Source organism: Myotis nattereri (assembly GCF_964212035.1).
Source record: "Myotis nattereri genome assembly, chromosome: 5".
NCBI classification, from domain to species: Eukaryota; Metazoa; Chordata; class Mammalia; order Chiroptera; family Vespertilionidae; genus Myotis; species Myotis nattereri.
In genome coordinates this window covers 22,172,589-22,197,357 of record NC_138080.1, presented here as the reverse complement: position 1 = coordinate 22,197,357, position 24,769 = coordinate 22,172,589, and the positions used below count along the sequence as shown (strand labels likewise).

Below are 24,769 nucleotides of genomic sequence, written 5' to 3'. Positions count from 1 at the left end.
GCCGGGTGACATAAGATACTCACTACCTCGAGAGAAGCAACCTTATGTTCTAAAGTCAAGATGAGATGGTAGAAACTACAAGTGAGTTTATGTTTGTCACGGGGGTGTTTCCTGGTATTTTGATTTACACTAAATATTAGGCACTAGACAGAAAATGGCCAACGTGAGCCTCCTGGAGGATTCTGGCATGTTCTATCTCACAGACCACAGTGCCGGGTGGAGGAGACACGCGGAACATGGTTGTTTCTGAATCTGGTGGTACAACTGGGTAGGTGGTAGGGAGATGGCAGATGGACGGACCCACATAGAAGTTGGGGAGGAGATCCATGATTCGCTCCTGGCTGGAGGGAGGGGTCAAAGGTTGATGGAGAGATGGGACATAGAAGTGGCTCGGGAGGGCCAGGGGAGGGTCCCAGGGGAGCCGCAGGGACCCACACAAAGCCCACGGCGCCCCTTCAAGGCTCCTCAACCCGAGGAGCCGCAGGCCCTTCCCAGGGAAGCAACACGGAGGGGGAACAATCGTCAATTGTCCTTCTGCCCGTGGCCTTAACCTTGAAGGTGGGCAGAGAGGATTCCCTGGCGGTGCTCTTCCCTCGCCCGGTTCCCCCAGTTCCCCCAGTGTGGAAGAGCAGCCTGGGTCTTCCGGACGCTGGGGGAGGGAGGGCAGAGGGCTCCCTCTCTCTCCTGTGGGCACACACACACGGAGAATCTCACTCAGGTTCCATTAGAAGCACTGGGCACACCCCTCCCCCTACCGCTGAACCCCCCCCCCCCCCCCCCCCCCCCCGCATGCCACTGGTGGCTGCTTTGGGCCCTGGACACGCCCCTCAGGAGCGCCAGACAAAAGGGGACTGTCCCCCTTTTGTTAAGAGAGTGGAGGCTCCTGTTGGAAGATTACCTGTCCCAGACCCAGACTCCTTCCCTGCTCCTCTCCTGCGGCCCCTTCCCCCTGCATGGAGCTCAGGCTCTCAGTACCCCCACCTGAGCCAAGACAAAAAAAAAAAAAAAGCTTCCAAGGAGTCCGGGCTTCTCCAGGAGTTCAAGGGTTCAGGGGATGGAGGGAGCAAGGGAACAGCCAGGCCTTGGAGGAGGAGAGGGGAAGGGGGAATGGAATGAGAGAAAACAACCTACAGCCGAGGGGAAGTCAGTGATGCTGGCGAGAATAGTGTGCGAAAAAGAAAATTAACCACGGGCAAGCGGAGAAGATACAGGAGAAGCAGGGATATCTGGGGGTATTTTCCCCATTTAAAAGAAAAATCGGGAAGCCAGAGGCGAGACATTACACATTCGCATGGGCTTTGGTTTGCGGAAAGCAAATTTTCTGCCTTTGTGAGAGAAAGGCCTCTCTTGTTATTGTCCAGTATATAGAATTTAATTTTAAAAAAAAACAGCAACGGTTTCAGTAAAACATTTCTAAAATAATCCCCATGCTGGTTGCAGCCATCCCTAGGAGAAATCTGGCCCAGAAAGAACAGGACTGAGCAGGCCCAGGAAACCAAGCCTGGAGAGAGAGAGAGAGAGAGAGAGAGAGAGAGAGAGAGAGAGAGAGAGAAGCTGGGCCCAAAACTGCAGAGAGAGAGACCCACGAAGATGGAGTGGGAAACGAGCAAGGAGAAAAGACAGGGGCTCCGGACAAGGGAAGGGGAAAAAACCTCGCTGAGAAAAATGACTGCTTCTGTCTCAAGAAAGTGAAACATGTGGTTTTCCAAAACTCCACAAAACAAATGAGGCCTTGTGGGTTATTTAAGGGAAAACAGAAAAAGACATACAGAACCTCACTCACATCTACAGGATTCAAACGTCTCGGAGGAAACAAAATAATTTTCCCAGTCTGAGATAGGCTTCTTAACCGGCCCATCCCCGCCACTGGTGGGGGAGACCTCTGGAAGCACGAGAAATTATATCTTCAAAGCCAGGGCCTCTGTTTAGAGGGCTCTTTAGCTTTTTTTTAAAAAAAAAAATCCTATTTATCCACATCCTGATTGCTTTAAGGCCTAGATTTATTTTTTTTAGACCCTGGACACATGCTAATTATATATATATATCCATGCTAATTTGGATAACTCCACACAGTTAGTGCAAATAACTGACAAAGCCTACATAGAAATTACCAGATATTTCAGTATCCATTTTACTGCCGTATATCACATATTGGCAGCCTGGGTGAAAAGGGACGCAGGAAATTTTAAAAGCCCACCAATAAAGCCCCGATTAGTTTTGCCCAATTCCTGGCATTTTATAATTCGGCCTTGGCCCCAACCAAAAAAGCAGACTCTGACTTTGTATCTCTGAGATCTCCCATCTTGTTCCACGGCAGAAGGGGCGCAAGAAGGCAGTGGCCAGACTCACTCGGGGACAGAGATGGAGAAAAAGACAGAAAAAGGAAGGGGCTCCCGGCTGCTTGTCCTAGATGGGGGTGGGGCCTCCTCTCTGGGGGGTGGGGGGTGGGAGGGGGGCAGGCTGGAAGGGACTCCTCAGCCAGAGCAAAATCATCCAAGAGTCTGGAAAAGCCAGGCATGGAAACCAGAAATGCACATTGCGAGGAGGCTCCGAGAATTTGGACAAAGCGGGTTTTTGGCTGCCTTGGGCCTGTTTTTCTCTGCTCAGGAAAGGCGGCCCCAGCACGGCTTCTCCAGTGTCCTCAGCCGCAGGCTGAATGGATTTGCCCCACACCCCAGTGCTGGGTCTAGGGCAGGGGCTGCCTCGGAACCAGGCTGCACACTCCTCTCCTATAAAACCGTCCCCCCCTTTTCCCTTCCCTTTCTCCTCCTGACTGCAAACCGGGAGCGGTGGTCTGGGATCTGGCCAACAGGCAGCCTCGCTCTGGCTCTAAACACCACCCTACTCCAGGCACATCTCCCCTCACCCTCCTGGCACCGAATGAAATAGGGTAGGGACGGGGGACTGAGGGAGACAGTCTATTCTCTCTAGTGCAACTGGAAATTGTTTACTTTCATCCTCTACAGGGAATAGGAAACAAAAACCCTAGTCTTTAATTCATTATTTAGCTTGAAACTTCCTTGTGTCACCAAATAGAAGTAAAAGCTGGGAAGGCCAGAGCCCTCTCCTGGGGTGGGGGTGGGGGCTACACAGGGATGGGGTCCTCCCAGAGCTAAGAACACACAGGACAGATGACAGACAAGGGCTGTGAGGGGCAAGGGCCGTGGACAGCCTGAGCCTCGTCCACCTCTTGAACCTGGAAAGACTCCGTCCATGGTGGCCAAAGACTGGGGAAGAAGGAAGAACCCCACAGCCTAGCTTGACAAGTTTCTCTAAAAAAAAAAAAACACAAAACAAAAAAAACTGAAAAACTGACCAAAGGCCCAGGAAGGGGAGATGAGCACAGGAAGGTGAGGTCTGTGCCCAGCACAGTGTGTTAATATCTGTGGGGCAAGAAAGAAGGTCAGAGCAAAAGGCAAAATGTTGAAAACTCCCAGGAGGCCCAGCTGCCAACTGCAGACCCCAGAAAAGGCTTAGGGATGGATGATCCAGGGAAGATGTTCCTCTCCCCCCCACCCCCCAGTCCTGAACCTCTGAAACTCCTCCTGCAACCTTTCCAGGCCCTTGCCAAAGCTCCGCCAGGACCTGCTGTGACACCCCAGTTGCTTTGCTGGGTCTATTCCTCCGGCCAGGCCACCGGAGAGAAGGCCTGGGTGAGAAAGGAGTTTCTCTCAGACCCCTTGCCATCGCCCGTCTGCACTCCAGTGCCCTTGGCTGAGAGAGCCTCTTTCTTGCAGTTGCTTCGGCAACGTGCAGTGCCCAGAGCCCCCCAGGCAGAGTGCTGGGTGGTCGGGATGGGAACAGCCCGGGGTTTTTACTGCTCCGGGGCCCAGGGGCTCTTGCTGGGTAAATGGCCTCCCCAAAATGTACCATTTTAAAAGTTGGAAGGAAGACGTTTTTTCAATCCCTCAAAATGTATTGCTCCCACAACTATTTTATTATCAGGCTCATTGCCAGGGAAACCGGAGAATCCTCATTCCCCTGGTGTCCGGCCCCTGCGGAGGCTGGCACCCGGGCGCCCGCTCGCCCGCTCGGACCGTGCCTACCTCTCCGCACAATCCGCTGCTCCCTTTCTTTCTCCCCCTCTCTCCCCCTCTGTGTCCTCCAGCTCCAACACAAACTGTTTGCACGGGAAGTCTCCTTCTATGACCCGATTCAGCACACACAAGAGAAAACTGTGGGCGACAGACCCGACGTCCTAACGAACTTGAGTTAATTAATGCTAAGGAAGAAAAGAGGCGCCCTCGCTCTGTTGAATCACGGTTCACTAGCCCTTTCAGTTTGCTGTGGGTGGAGGAAAAAAAAAGAGGCTTTTTGGTTCAAATATTTTTGGGGGGCGAAGGGAAAACAAAAACAAGGCAGAAGGGCCGGGGAGGGCGAAGCCGTCAGTACCTGCCGGGAGGAGCGGCGGCGAGGGCAGGGCGGCGGCAGAGTCCTCCCCCCGCTTCCGACCCCGCTGTGCTGGGAAGGCCAAGGTGGGGGCCAAGAAAAGGGAGGGGGTCATCAATGGATTGGCAGGCCTGTTCAAAGGCATCGCTGCAAAAATGATGGTCAACGAGAAGATACATATATATTTTTTAAGTCCAAACCCAACAACTCGATTTGAGCGGAGCCGTGAAAATGTTTTAACTGCGCAGAAAACTGAAGTATGGATGGCAGGCATACAAAAAATTTAAGTGTGCGGGGAAAAAAAGAGGTGGTAATGGGGGGGAGGGCAGGAGAACAGCTGCAATTTTGCTTTCCAGATGTTGACACCAAAATGTAATTGGCAAGAAATTCCCTCCTTACCACTTTTTATCCTTTGGTTCTGAGACGTTCAAATCCTGCCGCTAGCCCTGGGCCTGCAGCTCGTCTCTCGGCACCGGCACACGTGGATGGGTCTGGAAGCTTTATGATCAGCCCACTAATTTTTACAAGCCCTTCCACCCATCCCTCAGCAGGGAGGCCTGGAGGACAGTCTTTATTTTAATTATTATTATTGTTTTCTAACGCACAGCCTTTACTACTGAGGCTGGGCCTCCCCCCCCCTCTTTTTTTTTTTTTCTTCAAAAATAAACTCTTTCACTGAAGTGTGGCCCATATAAGGAAGAGTGCACCGGTCTAAGTCGGCCGCACAAGACATTTCCACAAAGTGAACACACCTGTGTCACCCCACCCAGGTTCAAAACTAAAGCATGTTCAGCACGCCGAGTGGGCCTTGCGTTTTTAAGCCGTGGAGTTCTCACAGCGTGTATGCCTTAGACACAGCCCCTGCCCGCACCAGTAGTTTCAAATTTGAGCACCTAGGCCCATGCACGTGTCAGAGAGCACCGTGCACTCATAGGATCACAAGGAGGGGGAATGAAGAGACGGCCCCGGCCTTCTCACCGCTGCAGAGGGGTTTCCAGGCCCCTCTGTGCCTGCCCAACTCGGACCCCATCAACAGGAGAACCAACGGAGCAGCAGGGTTAGCCGATCTGCAGGTTGTGTGTGTGTGTGGGGGGGGGGGACAAACAGGGGCCACCAAGCAGAAAAACCCCAGTATGGATGGCACGCATACACTTGGATGGAGGGGGAAAGGGGCTCTGCAGTCAGGGAAGGCTGCCCTCAGCCCAGTCCATAAAAGCCGTGCATGGAGAGGAAGGGGTGGCAGTGGCGAGAGGGGGACCTAGGGAGCGAGGGAGTCCTGGGCTGGGGCTGCCGGGAGGGAGGGAGGGAGGCCCAGCCCTGTGGCATCTTCCTCCCCCTTCCCTGGCTCCAGCCCCAGCTGGCTCCCCCCCCCCTCACTTTCACTGGCACTAAATTTACTTTATAATTTTAAAATTAAGTTTCTTAAAAAAAAAAAGCAGGAAAGAGAAAGCATTTAAAGGCAAAATACCTCCCACAATACCTCTGGGGGTGGGGGTTGCTTATGTAAAAAGACAAATGCAAAGGATCCCTAAAAAGTCCAAACACCGAATAACAAGGAAAAAAGAGAAACACACTTAATTAAAAACACCTGAACCAAATAAATAACTCCCTCCGCAAGGCCAAGGCAGTGCACGGCCGGCCGCTGGTGCAGTGGGCACCAGCCCTCACCCCCATCTCTTACCCCTTTCCCCTCTCCCATTGTGCAGCCACGTCTCCCCCCAAGCACCCTGGCAGCCCCACACCTGGGGGAAAGCCTAGGGCAGCCTTTGAGCCTCCCACCAGCCTGGAGCAAACCCATGCAACCCTGACAAAGAGTTCCTTCCTCTATTTTCCACATCCCCCCAGGCCGGCCGTGCCCACGTGCCCATGTGCCCACGGAAGGCCCTGCAGCCTGCTCTCTTGCTCCAAATCTAGACCCTGTGGGTGGTGGCACTGTCCTGGGGCGGTGGGATAGGCACTGCCAGGCCCATCCCAAGCGCAGCTCTCTCCCCTGCCAAGGAGGGCTCTTGAGGACCGCGTTTTCTTTACCTCTATCCTATGGGGCTGGAAGGAAAAACGGTGCCGCTTAATTAAAAATATGGTGGGCTCAGTGGTTGAGTATCAACCTATATGACCCAGGAGGTCACAGTTTGATTCCCAGTCAGGACACATGCCCGGATTTCGGGCTCGATCCCCGTGTGGGGCGTGCAGGGGCAATGATTCTCTCTCATCATTGATGTTTCTATCTCCCTCTCCCTTCCTCTCTGAAATCAATAAAAATACATTTTTTTAAAAAAAACATGACATGGGATCTGAGCTCTCTGATCTTTAGAAACACTTGATTACCTGATCCTATGGTGGGGGGGAGGTGTAGAATGGGCGTGGAGACTCCCCCACACATACACCGGCTTGACTCTCCCAGCAGCCCACTGCCTGGGAAACGTGCCCTCCGCTGGCACGGGGGTACCAGAGCCCGACTCCTTTCTTCCTTTCTTTCTTTTTTAAATCGCTCTAGCGCAAACTAGGCAGTGGGTCAGGGCCCAGAGGCGGGGAGGGAAGCGGAGAGGGTTGTCTCTGAAAGAGGGTAAAAAAAGAAAGCGAGGCTCCAACTCCAGAGGAGAACGGGCGCCCGCCGCTGCCTCCGCCGCCCGCTGCCTCCGCCGCCACCGCTGCTGCTGCAAGTTTCCTGGCTTGTGCCAGTTTGGGGATTTGCGAATCAGACCGGAGCGGAGGGAAAGGCTGGTGAGAAAAAAGCTCGCATGGAAACGAACCAGTTCTGCCTAAAAGCACGCTTCCCGCTCTGAAATAAGACAATGCCGAAGGGAGAGGAAAGACAAGTGATTTCTCACTCTTTAATTATTCCAATGCTTAACATTATTTAAAAAAAAAGAAACCACACACATTAACCAATGTTATATTCTAACCCTCAACAAAGCTGGTATTTTTCTCTGATTATAGATTTGCCGTGACAAACCCGGGCTCTGAGGAGAGGCAGCGCAAAAACGCGCGCCTGAATGAGACACAATTTTATTAAAATCATAATAATCCTTGTGATCCTCCAGTGCCTGTTTGGCGGCAGAGATCTCAGGTGCCCCACGCCCCGGCTCCACTCCACCGGGGAACCAGCAAAAGAGCTCGGGAGAGAGGCAGGGAACGCTCACCAGCTCCACGGAGTGCCACAGTGCCACGGGCACACATTTTCCTTTCTTTTCTTTCCTTTTTTTTTCTTTTTTTTTTTAACAGCCTGTTTCCATCATTCAGCCTCTGTCTCACGCCTTTTTGTAAAATAACAAAACTCCTTTAACATATTGTTTTAAAGAAGAGGGGAAAGATGGCCCTAGATAAAAGGGGGAGAGGAACTAAGTGTGGTCTGGGAGTTCGGTGGGGTCAGGGGAGTTGCTGCTGGGCGGGCTGGGCGGCCTCTGGGTCCAGGGTGAGAGCCTGCGCTGGGGAGTCACCTCCCCCCACCCGACTGGAGCTGGGTGAGTCATTTGCACGTGGAAAAGGTAGAGGACCTAAAACCACCAACTGGAATTTAAGTAATTGGGGTGATGAGCCATCGGTTTATCACTGGCTTCCCGGGGCGCTGGCTGGGAGGCCCCGGAGGCTTTCTCTGCAAGTCGGGGGGCTGTTGGAGCTCGGGGGAGGCTCGGAGGACATCAGCGGGTCCGTAGCCTCCTCCTCCAACAGGTTAAGTCAGGCCCACAGAACGAGCACACGAACACACGATCTTTTCCCACTTTCCCACCCGCTCCGGGCCTGCCCAGGAATTGCAGCAAAATGGCTGGTGGCAATGGGTGGGGAGGCCTGAGCGCCTCGGAAAGAAGTCCGCCCTGAGAGGGAAGACCGTGTTGACCAAAGGGGATCTGGGGGAAATTATTATTATTTTTTTTTTTTAAGTTTCTTGGAAGCGGCGCAACCCCTGCGGCCTGCAGGCAGAGGAGAGGGAAAGGGAAAGCGCATTTTCTGCCACTTAGTCACATTTCTTCCCCGTGCTCCATGGAGGCCAAACGCCCCCAAACCCAGCCAACCCTCAAAACAAACAAAAATCTCCCGTGGTAAATTTCCCCGCCCTTATTCCCCCAAACGAGGCTGCTTGGGGATAAATGGAGAGAGGCTCCTTCTAGGCCCGCGATCTGGAGGCGGAGATGTGCGCAGTGCCGCGTGGAGGAGGGCCGCTCGCCAGACTGAAACCCCCAAGCTGCCCTCAGGTTCTGGGGCACTTAAAACAGCCACAGAACAACAGGATTCACCAGCATCCATTTCATTTCCAAAGCCCTCTCCTGCAGGATCCCGTCGGATATCAGGGTGAGCACAGGCGGAGTGAACTGAGGCAAAGGCGCCCGCACAGGGCTGGCGACTGAAGCGACTGGAGACTGAACCCGCCTTAGAGACCCCAAAAAACGCACCTCCACTTGAGCCCTTCCTGGCGGCAGCCTTTGATGTGGCAAAAGGCTAACGCCCCACCATCCAACCAAGCCAGCCCGCAAGGCCTACTGGAGTCAGCGTTGGGGTCGCTGTAAGGTGTGAGGACCCGGTACTGTGGGCAAGAGCGGCGCCTGAACAGTGCGGGAGTCCCCCAGTCTACAGAGCGACTGTTTTCTGTGGTCCTCATTCCTGGATCAAGGCCTGGAGCATCGGCTAGAGGGAACCAACCCCGACCACATGCACTTCCCAAAGGAGCGGCCTCCAGGCGCCACTTCCCACCTTTTCTCCTCTTCTCGTGCACGCGCTCCCGACCCTACGCAGAGCCCACTGGTGGCCGACGGCACTCTAGAGCCCCAGAGCCCCGCTGCCCACACCCTAGAGACGGTGCTGTCCCCTCCCACCCTGTGGCACACAGTGCAAGTGACCGGGACTGACAGCCCCATGTTCTGCAGGGAGGGAAGCACACAGCCCTCCCACAGCCTGAGCCCAGGGGAGGTTTCCCCACGACCCCCACCCACGCGTATCCCCCCTCCAGGCATGAGTCAATTGCAGGGGGTCTGGGAAATGCCATGCACACACACACACACACACACACACACACACACAGCCTGAGGTCCAAGGAGCCCATAGGCAGTGGGCACCTGTCGGTGAACACACGCAGGGGGGCTCACATACAGGGCATGGGCGGTACATCTCTGCTGGGGTTTGCACAGGCACACAACGTGGACTGGAAAAGCTTGGGGCCATGAAAGGGGCTGAGAAGGGAGGTGTGGGAGGACCATGTAACTTTCTTCAGCCAGGTTGGGGCATCAAAGCGCTCTGGTTGGGCAGTGGGGCCATCTAGGGAATCCTGGGACACCCCACCTCCCTCCACCACCACCTCTGCTCAGCAATGTGTTTCTATTTTAAGATATCTCACACCCCTTCAAAACCCACCCACACTCGCTCCTGAGGTCCATGTGTGCACAGGGACCCGGCCTCCACGCCCTGGGCGCCCTGGGCGCACCTGAGGGGAAGCCAGGAGAGCTGGGAGCTGGGAGCCTGAGCCACCAAGCTGGACTCAGGGGGCAAATGGGAGTTGCACCCTAGAAGGGAGGGCATGAAATGGTCTCTTTGTGGAGAGGAATGGAGGCCGTCACACAGGATTAATTTAAGCAACAGCAAACACACACCAAAAATCGGGTCTGGCCGCCAGCACCCACCCCCGCGATTGTGTTTCGGGGAGGGCTGCGGGATGCAGCAGTGCGGCTCAGCCTTTCCGGAGCGGGTCCCTGGCCTAAGGACTTGGAGCCGCACAGTCAGGAGGGGAAAAGCTACTCCCGCCTGGCCCCAAGGCTCAGCCTGGGGAAATGGGTTCTGCAGGTTTGGGAGAAAGCCGAGTAGGGGTGGTAAAAATCCAAGTACAGATGAGAAGTGGGAAGGGGGGGGGGAGTTCTTACATAGAAATATATATATATATATATATATATATATATATATATATATATACATTAAGGTACAAATTTCCAGTATAAATATAGCACATGCAGGGACGCTACCAGGCAGCTCTCGGACGGGGACGGCTCACCTGCACCCAGGGGCATTTGGGAAGACTGGCGCTCCAGGAGCAATAGGGGTGGGACCAGTCCTCCCCATCCGAGTCTCCTCCCCGATAAGATAACCCGATGTGGCTTTGGAGCCAGGTGCCCAGGGCGGCCTGGCAGGTGTGCGACTCACGTGAAACACATGCATGCGCAGGCTGGGGAGGTGCGGACTCACGTGGGCCTGGAGCCACGTGTGTGGGCATCCGACCGACCCACCTGAGCCTGGGACCCCCATGAGGGCCTAGGGCAGGGCAGTGCCTGCATCCTGAACATGGCCTGGGGGACAGAGTGGCCTCCTGTGCGTTTGGGACCCCATCTGATGTGGGGCGAGGGAGTGTTGATGGGCTGTGTGCTCCCCAGCAGTCCCATTGGGCTGTCAGGCCTGGGTGTGCATATGAGCTGGAGGTTCCTGGGGTCCCTGTCTGGGGCACTGGCCAAGGGCATGCTTAAGACCCCTGTCGGTGCTGCTGTACAGAGTGTGCTTGTGTATGTGCCCATGCCAGAAGGAGGGCCCGCTGGAGTGTCAGACTTGGGCACGCATGCCCCCAGGTGCCCGTGGAGGCCGCCACGCAGAGCTGTGCGCATATGCTTGCAAGTGTCCTAGAGGCGGCCACGTGCACAGGAGCCACCATAGTGGCTGGGCCGAGCCTGGATCTAGCCCAGCCGTGGGCAAACTACGGCCCGCGGGCCGGATCCGGCAGTTTGAAATGAATAAAACTAAAAAAAAAAAAAGACTATACCCTTTTATGTAATGATGTTTACTTTGAATTTATATTAGTTCACACAAACACTCCATCCATGCTTTTGTTCCGGCCCTCCGGTCCAGTTTAAGAACCCATTGTGGCCCTCGAGTCAAAAAGTTTGCCCACCCCTGATTCTAGCCCCTGAGCCTCCAGGTCAGGGGGCAGGGCCTGCCGGGGCCTCGGGGAGGATATGGTTGGGGAGGATATCGTTGGAGCCCTGTTGGTTTTGGCCCTGGCAGCTCTACTGGGGGAAGCCCCGAGGAGCAGGAGCAGGCAGGCGGGGGAGGAACAAAGAAGGAAAAAGTGAGGGAAGGCAGACAACACAGGAGGAGGAAGCACCCTGGAATGCGGAGGGCCGTAGGGAGTAGGGGTGCAGGGCACCAGAGGCTCAGGCTTGGGACTAAAGACTTGCCTGGGAGCCCGTGGCTGCCACTCTCCCTACTCACACCCTATACCTCCGTGGTACAGAGCTTTTGAAGATCCAGAACTTCTCTGCCTTCTGGGACCCTGGCCCCAGCCAATGGGCTCCAACACACAGTCACTGTGGGCTGCCAGGAGCCAAGTAGTATTTGAGGTGGAGGGTATGGCTCAGATTTCCTCCGCCTTGGGGCCCCTCCCCCCATTTCTTGGCTGGGCTGCTTAGAACCTCAGTCTTCCCATCTGGGGAATGGGAAGGGAATGCCCATGGGGAGGGCCAGGAGAGGGAGCCTCAGGTGGATGGGAGGGAGTTGAAAAGCAGGATGACCGGTTTGAGTCCTGCTTGCCCCTGGGGGCCTGGCTAAGTAGTTCCTGCCACCCCACTTCTGGCCCCATGACCCTGGCACTTGACCCTGAGGCCTCCGTTCCCTCCTCTGTAAAGCAGATTGCTCATACCTGCCTCACATAGGGTGGTTACAGGAGGTCTCGTGCGCCCGCCCGCTGCCCTGGCATAATTGCTCTGGAGTTGGTAGCTGTTATTTTTATTGTGAGGAGTCTATGGCTGTGACAAGCTGTGACGCTTGGTGTGATCGTGCGAGGCTGGCTGTGTGTGCGACTGTGCCGCTGTGTGTGTGTGTGCGTGTGTGACAGGTTGTGTGTGAGACTGTGCGTGGACGACAGATTGTGCCGGTGTGCAGCAGTGCCTGTGACAGGCTGTCACTGTATGACAGACTGCGGGTGGTGGGGTGTTGCGAGTACCGACTGTGAGTGGAGATGAGGGGGTATGTGGGGCTGGGCCGGGGTCCCCCCACAAACCGACCTGGGTGAGGGTCTGGCTGACAGTGAGGCAGGGAGGTTCTTGGGGACTGGGGGGGTAGTCCAGTGCCCCTGGGGCCTTGGCCTTTCCATCGTGTTCATCAGGACCCCATCTGCTTGCAAACCTCGGGTGGTGACAGGTCAGAGGGACCCTATGATAGAGCCTCACTTACACCTGCTGCGTCAGCTCCGGTGCCTGGGTTTGTGGGATGCCAGGAGGGTCATCAGTAACCTCGGGGCATCATGGGCCCCAGGCCTGGCTGGCTTTGGTGAGGGACACACACCCGGGGCCTGTTTCCCACGCTTTTCCCTGAGCCTCAGGCCTGGGCAGGGCTAGTGAGACCAGGAAAAGGAGGGATCTGGGGAAAGCAAGAAACGCTGGGAGAGAAATTGAGAGAGAAGGTGAGAAAAGACATTCCCCTGGTTCTCTGGAGAACCCAGAGCTGATCAGGGCCAGGGCCTCCAGTCAGGTAGATGCACATCAGGCTGTGAGGTCAGGACTGGCAGCCATGCTCTTCCAGGCCCCGTGCTCAGACCCTGTGCAATTTCAGGGGCTCACTCCTCAAGTCAGTCCTGGCAGAGGGATGAGAAGAAGCAGGCATTCTCCTAACCCAGCAGTTTTCAGCCGGTGTGCCACACACACTGGTGTGCCGCAGGGTTTGCACAACAGGCAGTGCCTGACTGTGAGGTCAGGGGCACTGACCTCCATTCAGCGGTTCTCAACCTGTGGGTCGCGACCCCTTTGGGGGTCGAACGACCCTTTCACAGGGGTCGCCCAAGACCATCGGAAAACACGTATATAATTACATATTGTTTTTGTGATTAACCACTATGCTTTAATTATGTTCAATCTGTAACAATGAAATTGGGGGTCACCACCACATGAGGAACTGTATTAAAGGGTCGCGGCGTTAGGAAGGTTGAGAACCACCGCACTGGACTGTCATGTAAAAAAATGACAACCGCCAACACAACAGCGATCCGGTGTGAATGAATCAAAATCGTACCCTTTTTTTTTTTTTTTTTGTCAGATCGGCAAAAATCATATTTTTGGGTGTGCTGTCGTTTGTGTGGCAGGAGATGAAAAAAGGTTGAAAATCGCGGCCCTAATCAGTGTGGGATTCCACTTTGCACACCTCTCAGGCCCACCACTTCCTTCTACAACTGGAGAAACAGACTCGGAGAGGGAGGGGACCCTTCTGAGGACCCACGCATGCCCGGGAGACCTAAGAATATCGGTCTCCAGGCTCTGAGAAACCTCACCAGCTGGAAGAGTCCCAAGGCCCACGGGCCGGGGGCAGCCCCCTGCGGGCCCCGCCCTCCCCTTGGTGTGTCAATGTGTGTGTTGTATGTGTTAGGGTGTGCGCTGTGGTCCACAGCTGTCGTGTGCCTGTGTGTGTCCCTCTGTCGGGGCAGCCTCTGTGTGTCTGTGTGCCCATTCGGGGCCAGCCCCTGCCACTGAGGGGGGAGAAGCGTCAAAGCACACCCCCCCCCTCGAAAGTGTGTCTTTGATACTTGCAGCCTCGGCAGCGAAAAGCAAGTTTCCACAGGGCCGTCTTGGGCTGAGGCCAGGCCGTCCTCAAATAACATTTGAAGTTACTTAGCAAACTTTGTTTAGTGCCGAGAGAGGCGCGGGCAGCGGGCTGGGGGGGGTGGGGGGGGTGCGGGCAATAAACCGGTTCCTCCAAAGTCCCTTGGCCCTCTGGGGGCACAAGTGCCCAACGTGGAGCTTGGTTTCCCACCTTAGCTCTAGGGAGGAGAGCGGGAATCTGGAGGCCTTGGAGGGAACTTGGGGGAGAGGGGACGGGGCATCCCACAGACGTAGCCGCCCTTTGGGAAGCACAGGCTCTGGGCTGGGGCAGAAATGTCCACCCTGGTCTCCTGGTGGCCCAGAGGCTGACACGAGCCCGTCAGAAATGGGAGGGTCCACATCTTCTCTGCCACCCTTTCTTGCAGCCCCACTCTGCCACCCTCTAGGCAGGCGGCACGAGCTAGCCTGGAGCATGTGTCCCCTAAACACACACATAAGCACCCAGAAGCCCTTGGTGCCCCGTGCCTGGCCCCCCGCCTCTCGCTCCCAGGCAGGAGAGAAGGCTGGAGAGCCAGCAATGGCGATGGTGGAAGGTTTGAAAGTGAAATTGGCGCCTCTGGGAGGGGGCAGGGGAGGAGATGCCAAAATGGTGAGCCATTACAGGGAAGAAGGAGAGAGAGGGAGGAAGCCGGCAGGAAGATGGGAGCCAGGCAGGCGTAGTCACCAAGCTCCAGGCTACAAAAGGGCAGCGAAAAAAGCAGCCCGGGCCCTTCCAGGGAGCAGGCCTGGGGGACAAGCCCCAGGTGGCACAGGACAGACAAGGGCCAGGAGGCACCCAGCGCTTCCCCACCCCCACCCCAAGCTTCGAAATGGAGACTGGCAGCAGCAGCCGCTCGGCTCTGCCCGGGCATGGGGTGGGGGGTGGCGGGCAGGCAGGGCGCCAAACCAAATGCCACCAGCCTGGGCATGGTGGTTGCCAGCCCACAATGTCGACCCCACCAGCCCCCGTCCAGAGCCCTTATGCCTGGGGCTTTGAGGGTGGAGAGAGGGGGGAGCCAGCTAGAACCGGGGGTCCGGCAGACAAAGCCAGGTCTCCCCAAGCCGTGGGCAGCTCCCCAAGACCCTACAAAGATGGCGCTGCCTGGCACTGCCAGGGTGACGGGCTTTGGTAAAAATAAACCGGCCCGCCCCGGGGAAGCTAAATCAAGGGGCCCAGGTGGAAGTGCCACTCTGGGCCGCCAGCTGCCCCACCCCACCCCCAAGCGCAGAGTGGCAGGGTTGAGAATGCCCAGTGCCCATCGAGCCCCGGTTTCTGCACAGGAGGGGCGCCGGCCATCTTGTCCCCAAGTCCTGGACGGGCAGCGTAGGTTTTATCCACAGTACGGATAATGGGAGACCTCAGGCTGCAGCAAAAACACGTGTTCCGGGAAGACGGTGGCAGGACTGTGCTGAGCCACAGACCGTTTACCTCCAGACTGCCCCTGTGAGGGGGAAAGGGGCCTGCACTTCTCCCTCTTGGCAGACAATGCTGAGCTGAAAGTCAGCCTCACAGACCACCTCTGCTGAAAACGCAGCTGCCGTGCACGTCAGCAGGTCCTGGCTGCTCTCCTCTCCCCATACGTCGCCCTCTCCAGTACTGGACACTCGCTCACTGACCGGGTCCATTGTCTGCCCTCCCAGCAGAGCTGGCACCTTGGCCGATGCTGCTCCCTACCGAGCCCCCGGGGCCCAGAACGGAGCCTGGCACCCAGGAGGTGCTCGGTAAATATTTGCCGAAGGAATGCACAGGCCCCCGCCTGCACCCCCAGCACACAAGCTCCGGCTGGGTGCCCAGCAAGGTGTGGGAGAGGGTGTTGGGCCCCCCCTGGGGGTGAGGGCAAGTCTAGCCAGTGGGGGTGAAAAGGAGGTGGACAACCTTCCACTCTCATTCTGAGCCCTGGACAGAAGAAGATCTGAAGGTCAGAGTGGTAAGGAGGGCTCAAGGGCTGACAGCGGGGGCCAGTTTCAAACGGGGGGATGGGGACATGCAGGATCACGCTGAAATTTGGGAAAGGTCGGAGAATAAGTTGCCATTCTTTCCCATCAGCAGGAATTAGGATGACGGTGATCAGAGAAGGGGCCTGGCTCCACCACCTCCTAGCTCTTGTCCCTGACACTGGATGCTCTTTCCTGAGTTGTTTTTCATCTACACGATCAAGCACTTCCTTTATGACACGCGTTGTTTTAAAACACGTTCTGTAAACCAACTTCTCTCATCCTTACCACAACCCTGTGAGAAGAAACTGAGGCCCAGAGAGGTTGGGTGACTTGCCCAAGGTCACACAGCCAGTGAACAGCAAAGCCAAGCTTCAAACCCGGGAAGTTGGCTCAGAGGTCCCACACTCAAAATAATGTGCAAACGTCCCAAATGTCAACAATGCTGAAGTGAGAAACCCTGCCCTGCTGTTACACGTGCACACACACACACACACACGCACACACACGCATGCGCGCGGGCACAGCTAACCCTGCCACACCTGCTTCACGAGGAGGGACTCGGGGAGCCACGCTGGGAAGGCTCTCAGCCCAGGGGACCACCCAGGGAGCACACAGCACACGTTAGCCATCACTCTGATTTTTAGGAGAAACACTCATTTCATTGTTATCCTGCAAAAGGCTTCCTCCCGGTGTGATTCTGCCCACGGTCTTTCTTCGCTCTTTCTCCCGAGTCAGAAATAAGGAGTCAGAGGCCAGAGGATGAGTGAGACAGTCCTGAGGAGGACGAGTCTCAGGAGTCAGCCTCGCCTCCACCCCAGCCTGTTCTGACGGATGCCAGAAGCAGGACAGTACGAGTGGGGCCCTCGGCCACTGGGCCTACCTCTGGCCCCACTGCTGAGCCCAGAAGGCTCGGCGTGTCCTGAGCAGGGGTGGCACGTGGCCTCCCAGGCTTCAACACACTAGCGCAGGGATTCAGAGCTTCAAATTCCATCAGAAGAGATCGGGATGGTTGAATCCGCTGCTCAGAGACAGCCAGGGGGCCAGCAGGCAGAGGGGCGGGATGAGGAGGGCGGGTCTCATCTCTCAGGCACCATTTCCAAGCAAGACCAGGTGTGACCCAGGTGTGACTGTGTGTGTGGGTGTGACCCTTGTCCCTGTGTGCTGGGGCAACGCAGGACTGTGTACATGCCACACCATGTGTGCCTGGACCTGGAGGGTAAGATTCTGTGAGACACTGTGTCAGCTGGCCTCCTGCGTGTGTGTGTGTGTGTGTGTGTGTGTGTGTGTGTGTGTGTTACTATCTGTCTGACAATATATTAGGGCTGACCTCCACATTGGCGCTGACGACATTTGGGGACCATCCTCTGTGCTGGGGCACCCTGTGCACTGTAGGGTGTTGGGCAGCCTCCCTGGCCTCCACCCACCAGGTGCCAGTGGGCATACCCCCTCCAAGTGTGACGACCAGAAGTGTTTCCAGACACCGCCAAGTGTGTGTGTGTCTCACCGAATGTCTCCGTGCATTGCTGCGTGCATGCGTGCGTGGGCTCGTGTGAGTCTCATGTTCGTGGGGGTGGGTGGGCGCTCCTGTGTGCGTGTCTGGGGGCTCCGACAGCATGACTGCACGCTCATGCCGTGCGCTTCCCACTGAGTGTCTTTGGGTCTGTGCACTCCTGTGTGTTTGGCAGTAGCGGTGTGTCTGTACTGTGTGTCTCGCGGCGCGTTATTGTATAACCACGTGTGCCTGCGGGTCTCCCCCCACAAGGGTGTTCCTGAGCCGATGTGTTCAGGTGTGGCGGGTGTGTCGAGGTGTCCGTGTGTGAAAACGAGCATCTTTGTGTGGGGACACCTGTGTGTGCCTGACTGAGGGAGGGGTGCTGTGCGAGGGTGTGCTGTGCCTGTGTGTGACAGCGTGGCTCTTTGTGCCGGCGTGTGCCAGGGAGAGGGTGCGACTTGGTGTGAGATGGACCTGAAATAAAGCCCCGAGGTGATCTGACTGAAGCCCGTATTTGGACAGACCCTCCTGGATGATTTGGCCCCTACCCCCAGCTCCTGCTGCCTCCTGAAGCCAAGGAGGTGGGGTGTGCTGTCCCTGCCTCTGGCTTGGCTCCCTCCGATTCAGGTGGGGACAGACCCCCGCCCTTTGCCTGATCCGTGCCAGGAAGGCTGGCACCAAACTGTCAGCCAAGGGAGCAGGGTCCTCAGTAGTGGTGGTGGCACTGCCCCCTGCCCACTGCTGGCCACCACCCTGGCTCCCTTCAGGGTGAAGCCCAGTGGGGGGAGAGCTCCCCACTGCAATCCTGGCTTCTGATTGGCTACGGAGCGCCGCAGTGCCCGCCACCCGCCTCCCCCTCCCCGGCTGGCGCAGCCACATTGGTAGTGGTGGCAAACGCAGCTCGGAGTTCTGGGCACAGCTGCGCCTCACAGAGGCCTGCCAGCCCCACCAGAAGCCAGACACCCCAGCTCCGTGCCCCCGACCCCTCCCCACCCACCCACCCGCCTGCCCAGCCACCGGCAGCACAGTCACCCTGGCTGCTGCACCCTCAGGCTGCCAGGGCCAGTCCCCCCCTCCGGCCCCCTCACCCACCAGGCTTATGCCCCCTTGGCCAAGCCCACTCAGGGGGGGCCCAGGCCCCTGCACATGGCCATTCCCGCTCTCAGAGGGGCTCTTCAGAAAGGGGGAGGCAGCAGGGGGGGCAGGGAGAGGGGGAGCTAGTCCTTCTTCTTTTAGTGAACGCGCCCAGAGCTGGAGCCAAAAATCGAGGAGGAGAGATATTCAGACAGAGCCAAGACGCGTTTGGCAGGAGAGAGGGAGAGAGGGAGCGGGAGGAGGGGAGAAGAGAGGGAGGAAAGAGAGACGGGGGGAGAGAAAGAGGGGACCTCAGTTTCCAAATCCATGCTCTCGGAGCCGTGGAGGGACAGCCCCGGGTGTGGGACCCAGGGCAGACCCGGCTCTGGGGGTGACGGGCTCAGGCCCACAGAGACAGCCCAACACCCCAACTGGCCAGGCCAGGACAGACACAGGCAGAAGCCAAGATCAATGCACACTGGGCAGACAGAGGGAGGCCTGTGGGCGGCCCAAACACATACCCGCACCTCACCACACAACGGGCTTCTGTCCATGACAGGCCAGGGGCACGGGCAGGGCCCACAGCGGGGCCACCACGGCTGCCCAACCTCATGGGAAGCAATGGAAAGACCGGCATGCTCCCAGCCGCCAGCCTGACCGCCAGAGTGGGCATTTCACACTATGATGAGAGGCGGAGGGAGGCCAGCGAGAGGAAATCGTGTGGTGCGACACACATGGATGGTCACAGGGACAAAGCCCAGCATGCACAGTGCCATGGGGGCAAGACTCATAGGCACAGCAATGACACGTATGCCCTACAGATCGACGCAGACGGGTCGACATGCATGGTGAAGCACACGGACACAGCCCTTCCTGGGGTGGTCAGACACCCAGTGGATAAGAGTTGTACGGGGACACACCACAGTGGTACCGGAACACAAAGACCACCTCAGCCACCCGACACACACAGTGACACACACCCCGTCACCTAAATACATGGAGATGGAGCTTGGGGTGACCCTCAGACAGGCAGCACCCAGCAATGGACACTCAGAGACACGGAGACACTTGAAAAGGGGACCTGCACAGACACACGCGGCCACATGGCTGTCCACGAGAAAATGGGGGCTCTGAGGCCCAAGATGCCAATGAACACGCTCAGATCTGGGAGAAGCAGGTAGCCACTCACAGCCTCCACGTTCAGAGCTTTGGGAGCGGGAAAGTGAAGGCATCCCTCTACGCCCACCCAGCTGGAGCCCTGTCCTCAGCGCTGAGGGAGGCACAGACAGCCCAGACTCCTCTCCTCTCTTGGTCCAGCTGGAGGAAAACGCAAGACCCCAAGTTCTTCGTGCTTCCAGAGCAGCGGGCAGGGACCAAGCAGATAAAAGGCTGGGCTCCCAGGGAAGGCCAGTGGTCAGACACTGAGCACCAGGGGGATTTTGCCACAGCCACGGCTGCACGCCCACCCTGCACACACCCAGGATACCCACCGGACCCTGACAAGCGCTCACACAGGGTCCCACACGTGCGTCCTGAACTCCTGGCGCACCCAGATGACGAGGCCCAGGTGCAAATGCAGAGAGGACCCTGGAGCTATAAAGGTGCCCCTGAAGCCACCATCAGGACCCACCCTCAGCTCCGGGCTCTTTGCCCTTTGCCCCATTCATATCTGTGTGCATACACACTCCTGCACACTCCGGCCCAAGGCCCAAGAAACCGGACGCAAAGTGGACCTGGTGATGATGAGGGTCAAGATTAGGGAAAGGGCGAAGGCAACCAGAGCCCCCCGAGAAAGGCATCCGGTCCCCAGCGGCCCTGTCCCTTCTCTCCTGCCCCCTGCGCCCCACCACCCCTGCCTTGGACCCCTGCGGCCCTCTGCTTGGTAAACAAATGACCACAAGTCATCCTGTCCCTGGAGCCTCTGCTATGTGTCTGAGCCTAATCACAGCCTGAAATGCAGGCCCTATTATTGCCCAGTTTATAGACCAGGAAAATCCTGCGCTTCAGGTCACCGCGTTAGAAGATACAGAGCTAGAGCTCAAACCCTGTGCTCTTACGGTACAGCCCAGCTCTCACCCTTGGCTCCGTCTTCCATCTGGGAACCCTGGAGTCTACACAAGACATTCCTAGCTGGGCCAGGACACCCGGCTCCAGCTCCCAGGGAGAGGGAAGCACCCTACCCGCTACGTTCCTCCAGCAGAGCCCTGAGCTCCGAGCTCGGCCCAGCCTCAAAACATCTCATGGAGCCCAACCCAGGTCCAAGAGCGGCCTACCCCATCCCAGTTCGTGCTGCACACACCTCCCACCCCAGCTGTGGGCATTAAGCAGGCAGTGCCACTGCCGAGAGAAAAATGTGCATATAAAGGAGGCTCCATGTGGGTTCGGCACGGGGAGCAACAGCTTCATGGGGACAGAGAGGTGGCCACAGTGACCCAGGGAAAGAGCTGAGCGAGACCCCCTCCCACCCCCGTCCCCTGGAATGGCTGTGCATGGCTTCACAGAAATCAGGGTACAAAAGCACCCCGTTGCTCACGTGGCCGTGTGGCACGGAATGTCGGCAAGCGTGCATGTCTGAGAGCATGTGCCTATCTGTGTACACACCTGGGTGAGCCAACAGCATTGTGGAAAAGCGTCCCTCTATCCGTCCGTCCGTCCGTCCTTGAGTCTGTGTGAGCAAGCGTGGGGGTGAAAACATACTCGCGTCGGTTTGTATCCGAGTGTGGCTGGGAAGTATTGTCGAGTGTCCGTGAGCCGATATCGATACACACGTCTCATTTTGAAGGATGTGTGTGTGTGTGTGTGTGTGTGTGTGTGTGTGTTTACGTGTGTTGGGTGGGGAGGGAACGCAGGTCCCCGTCTCCTGTGTCCATAGAGTTACCAATGGCCCTGTGTCTGGACATCAGTGTGAGCAGGTCATTCATACCGCCAGCTTGGTGGCGGCGGCAGCGTATGTGTGTGTCTACATTCTGGTGTACGTCTGTGTATCTGGAGGGGGAGTCCCGTCCATCTGGCCCCTCCACTGAGGACTCGGGTCTGCAGCTGTAGTGGGCTCCAGCAGCTCCAGCAAGCGCCCCGCCCAGCCGCCCTGGATTTCGATGCTTTTTCCAGAAGGAGATTTCCACCCCCTTCCCCCTCGCCCACAGTGCCTTCCCCCCGCCAGGGCCCCGCTGCTCCAAGCTCGTTCCTGCTCAATCATTTATTGACTTTAAAATCGAAGCCAATTCTGGTTTGAAAAAAGAAAAGGGAGAGAGAGAGAGAGAGGGAGAGATGGAGGCCAGAGAGAGACAGAGAGTCCGAGATGTGTGGAGGAGGGGGGAGCAGAATCAGAGACAGACAGGGAGAGACAGGGACAGTCAAAGATATAGAAGGATAGAGACGGGGACAGAGACAAAGGGAGAGAGAGGATGAGAGAGAGAGGATGGGGGGGGGGACTATCAGAGCAAACTATGGAAGCAGAAAATTTTGTAAAAACAGACTCTGGATCCAAGAGATGTCACTCTCAGGAAGGACAGACTGCTGACCCGCAGACTGCAGCCGCCCGCCCAGCCACCCCGGCACACTCGCAGCCTGGGCCTGTGGCGGAGCCGAGTCCTCGCTCCCTTCTGGAGTGTCACAGAATGAAGCCCTGGCCATCCCCCCCGCGCCTGGGGGCTGCCCCAGCCCCTTCCTAGTCTTGGCACAGTGGACCGGCTGGCATTTTCTTTCCCAGGGCACTGTGACATCTGAGGGCCTAAACTCTCACCCAGGCCTCAGGGGCAGGCCAGGAAGCTGGGCTGGCAGCAGGTGGGCAAGGGGCTGCTCCCGTGTGGCGTCTCGGTCCCACCAGGCCCTACACACCAGCCAAGCAGGCCTCCCAAGCATAGCCCCAAAGGCAGCCACGGCTCAAACCCAGCTCGGTGGACAGGAACGTCGTGTGGAAGCCCAAGATGGGGTGACTGGCCAGTCAGAGGCACAGATGTAGGGGGTCCCCAAGTTGCTACAGTGGTCAGAGTGCCTGCTCACACCTGCACTCACACTGTGATACACATGTGTAAACATGCACCTCACGAATACATACTCACACCTGTACAGGAAAACCTGCTCCCGGGGCCCCCCCACACATCCATACCACACAGGCCTACCAACGGCCAGCCCACTGGAGCCACACACAGACTGAGATCAACTGAGTCAGCCTCTCTCTCTCTCTCTCTCTCTCTCTCTCTCTCTCTCTCTCTCACACACACACACACACACACACACACACACACTTGCATCTGTAGATACAAGAGTGGGGTGGCCATGGCTGACACTCATCCCAGACATACCCTCTTGCCCCTTGCAACACGCCAGGCCCACCAGCGGCCATATTCACGTGGACTCCCGCTCCCAGCTGTGGGCACACTTGGCACATGGCTGACAAGGCTCAGACTGGCAGAGGGAACACTGGGGACCCCAGGCCTGGCCTAGAGATTCCCCACAGACGCAGGTCCCGCTGAGCGTCGCCGCTGGGCAGCCCCCAGGCGTCCCGGCTGCAGAGCCTGTGTGGCCAGCCTAGGCCTGGCCCTGCAGGCAGCGTGGCCAAGGCCGCTGCGGGACTCTGGTCAGCTCCCGTGCCCTCTGCGAGCCCGGGGAGGGGCGGCAGGGCAGGCACCCAGGAGCCTTTGCCTCCGCCAAGCGCTGCTCAGGGAACTTCGCTGGAGGCGGGACGCGCTCTGCAGCGCACCAAGGTCGGCGCTGTTTTGCTCGGGGTTGGCCCGACGCGTGGTCGCAGCACTGTCGGGGCGTCCACGGCTGCCTCCCGCCCTCCCGCCTCTGGGTGGCGGGACGGTATTCCCCCGGCCCGCCCGGTCCGGCGCGCGGCAGCCCGGGAAGCGGGGACCGGAAAGTTTGCGCCGAGGAAAGTTTGGAGGGGGGCCCGCAGCGGCGGCGTCCAGGGTCGGCGGAGAGGCGCGGCCCAGGCTGGCAGCAGGCCCATCCCTCCCTCCCCTCCTCTTCCCTCCTCTGCCCCTCCGAAATTTGGGAGCCCCGCCATTTTCTTAGCCCCGCTCCCATGTGAGGCCTGAACAAAGACTTTGGGGAGACGCCCGGGCCGCTCGGCCCGCCCTGGGCACCCCGGCCGCACACAGGGGCCGCTGCCACGCACGCCGGCCGCTGCCACCCTCGGGAAACGCTGCGCCCGCCCCTGGGAGCAACACCGGACCGGGTCCCGGCTCTGCGCCCTCGGGGTCACCCTCTGCCACTCTCTCACCCCCGCAAACACTGCCAGAGGCCATGCCGGGCGGGTGCAGCCACCGTGGCCCACAGATCGGCGGGAGTCCCGTTGCCCACCGCACCCCAGCCGAGCGCGCGCGCACGCACACACACACACACACACACACACACACACACACTCACTCGCACTCCCGCTCCGGGCAGCGCCACGCACGCAGCCGGCCACCCCGGGAGACCCCCGTCGGGGTCTGCCAGGGGCCAGGGTCGCCGGCGCACGGGGGCGCCAGCACGCGTTCCCGGATTCCCCAAAGCACGACTTGCACCCCTCCGCCGCCCGCGGGCTCACTCCCCCGGCTGCCGCGCGCCCCCTCCGCCCGCTCGCCCCGCCTGCGCCGCGGGGCAGCCTCCTGCGCCCGCTTCCCTCCCCGGTCGCGCGGGGCGGCGGCCGGTACCTGGGTGAGGCAGTACGGGGAGTACATAGCTGAGCGCCCGGGCGAGAGCGCGGCGGCTGGCCGCGGCGAGGGGAGGCCCGGCCGGCGGCGGCCGCGCTCGGGCTCCGACTCGGCTCCTCCGGCCTCCGCCGCGCGGCGCCCGCCCGGCCCGCGGCCCCGCGCTCGCCGCTCGCAGGCTCGGCCCCGCCGGCTCCGGGGCCGCCGCCGCGTTTGCCGCTGCCTCTCGCGTCCGCCGCCGCCGCCGCCGCCGCCGCTGCCGCGCGTCTACTCCATGCCGCCGCCGCTCGGCCGGTCACCCGCGCCCGCTGCCGCCGCCGCCGCCGCGCTGTGAAAGTGAAAGTTTAGACAAAGTTTGGAAGCGGCGCACTCCGGGGAGAGGGAGCGGGCGGGCGGGCGGGAGGAGGGGCGCGGGGAGGGGCAGGCGGGCGGGAGCGGCGGCAGGCGCTCACACACACACACACACACACACACACACACGCACGCACAAGCGCACACATGCACGCATGCACACGCGCGGGGGCGCACACCGTCACGGCCACCCCGACACGTGCTGGCCCGCGTTCCAACGCAGACACACGCTGGCACACAGCGGGGCTCGGACCCCTCCACACATGTCACGTACAGAACATATTGCCACACGTTTCACGTTCGGACAACAAAGCACACACAGCGTGGGCACATACCCGGGCACACATTCC

General features: G+C 58.4%; 1 protein-coding gene across 3 annotated transcripts in view; it reads right to left on the bottom strand.

Annotated features, from left to right (window-relative positions):
* NFIX (nuclear factor I X) overlaps positions 1 to 24,206 on the bottom strand; it is a 91,973-nt gene extending 67,767 nt beyond the window's left edge. The window contains exon 1 of one of the 3 annotated variants that reach the window (XM_081093385.1): positions 24,072 to 24,206. In XM_081093385.1, the coding sequence (XP_080949511.1) occupies positions 24,072 to 24,098 (27 nt within the window). In that variant the 5' untranslated portion in view covers positions 24,099 to 24,206. The remainder of the gene's footprint in view (positions 1 to 24,071) is intronic. The other 2 variants (XM_081093376.1, XM_081093381.1) reach the window with 2 other exon arrangements.
* Positions 24,207 to 24,769: the final 563 nt, after the last annotated feature.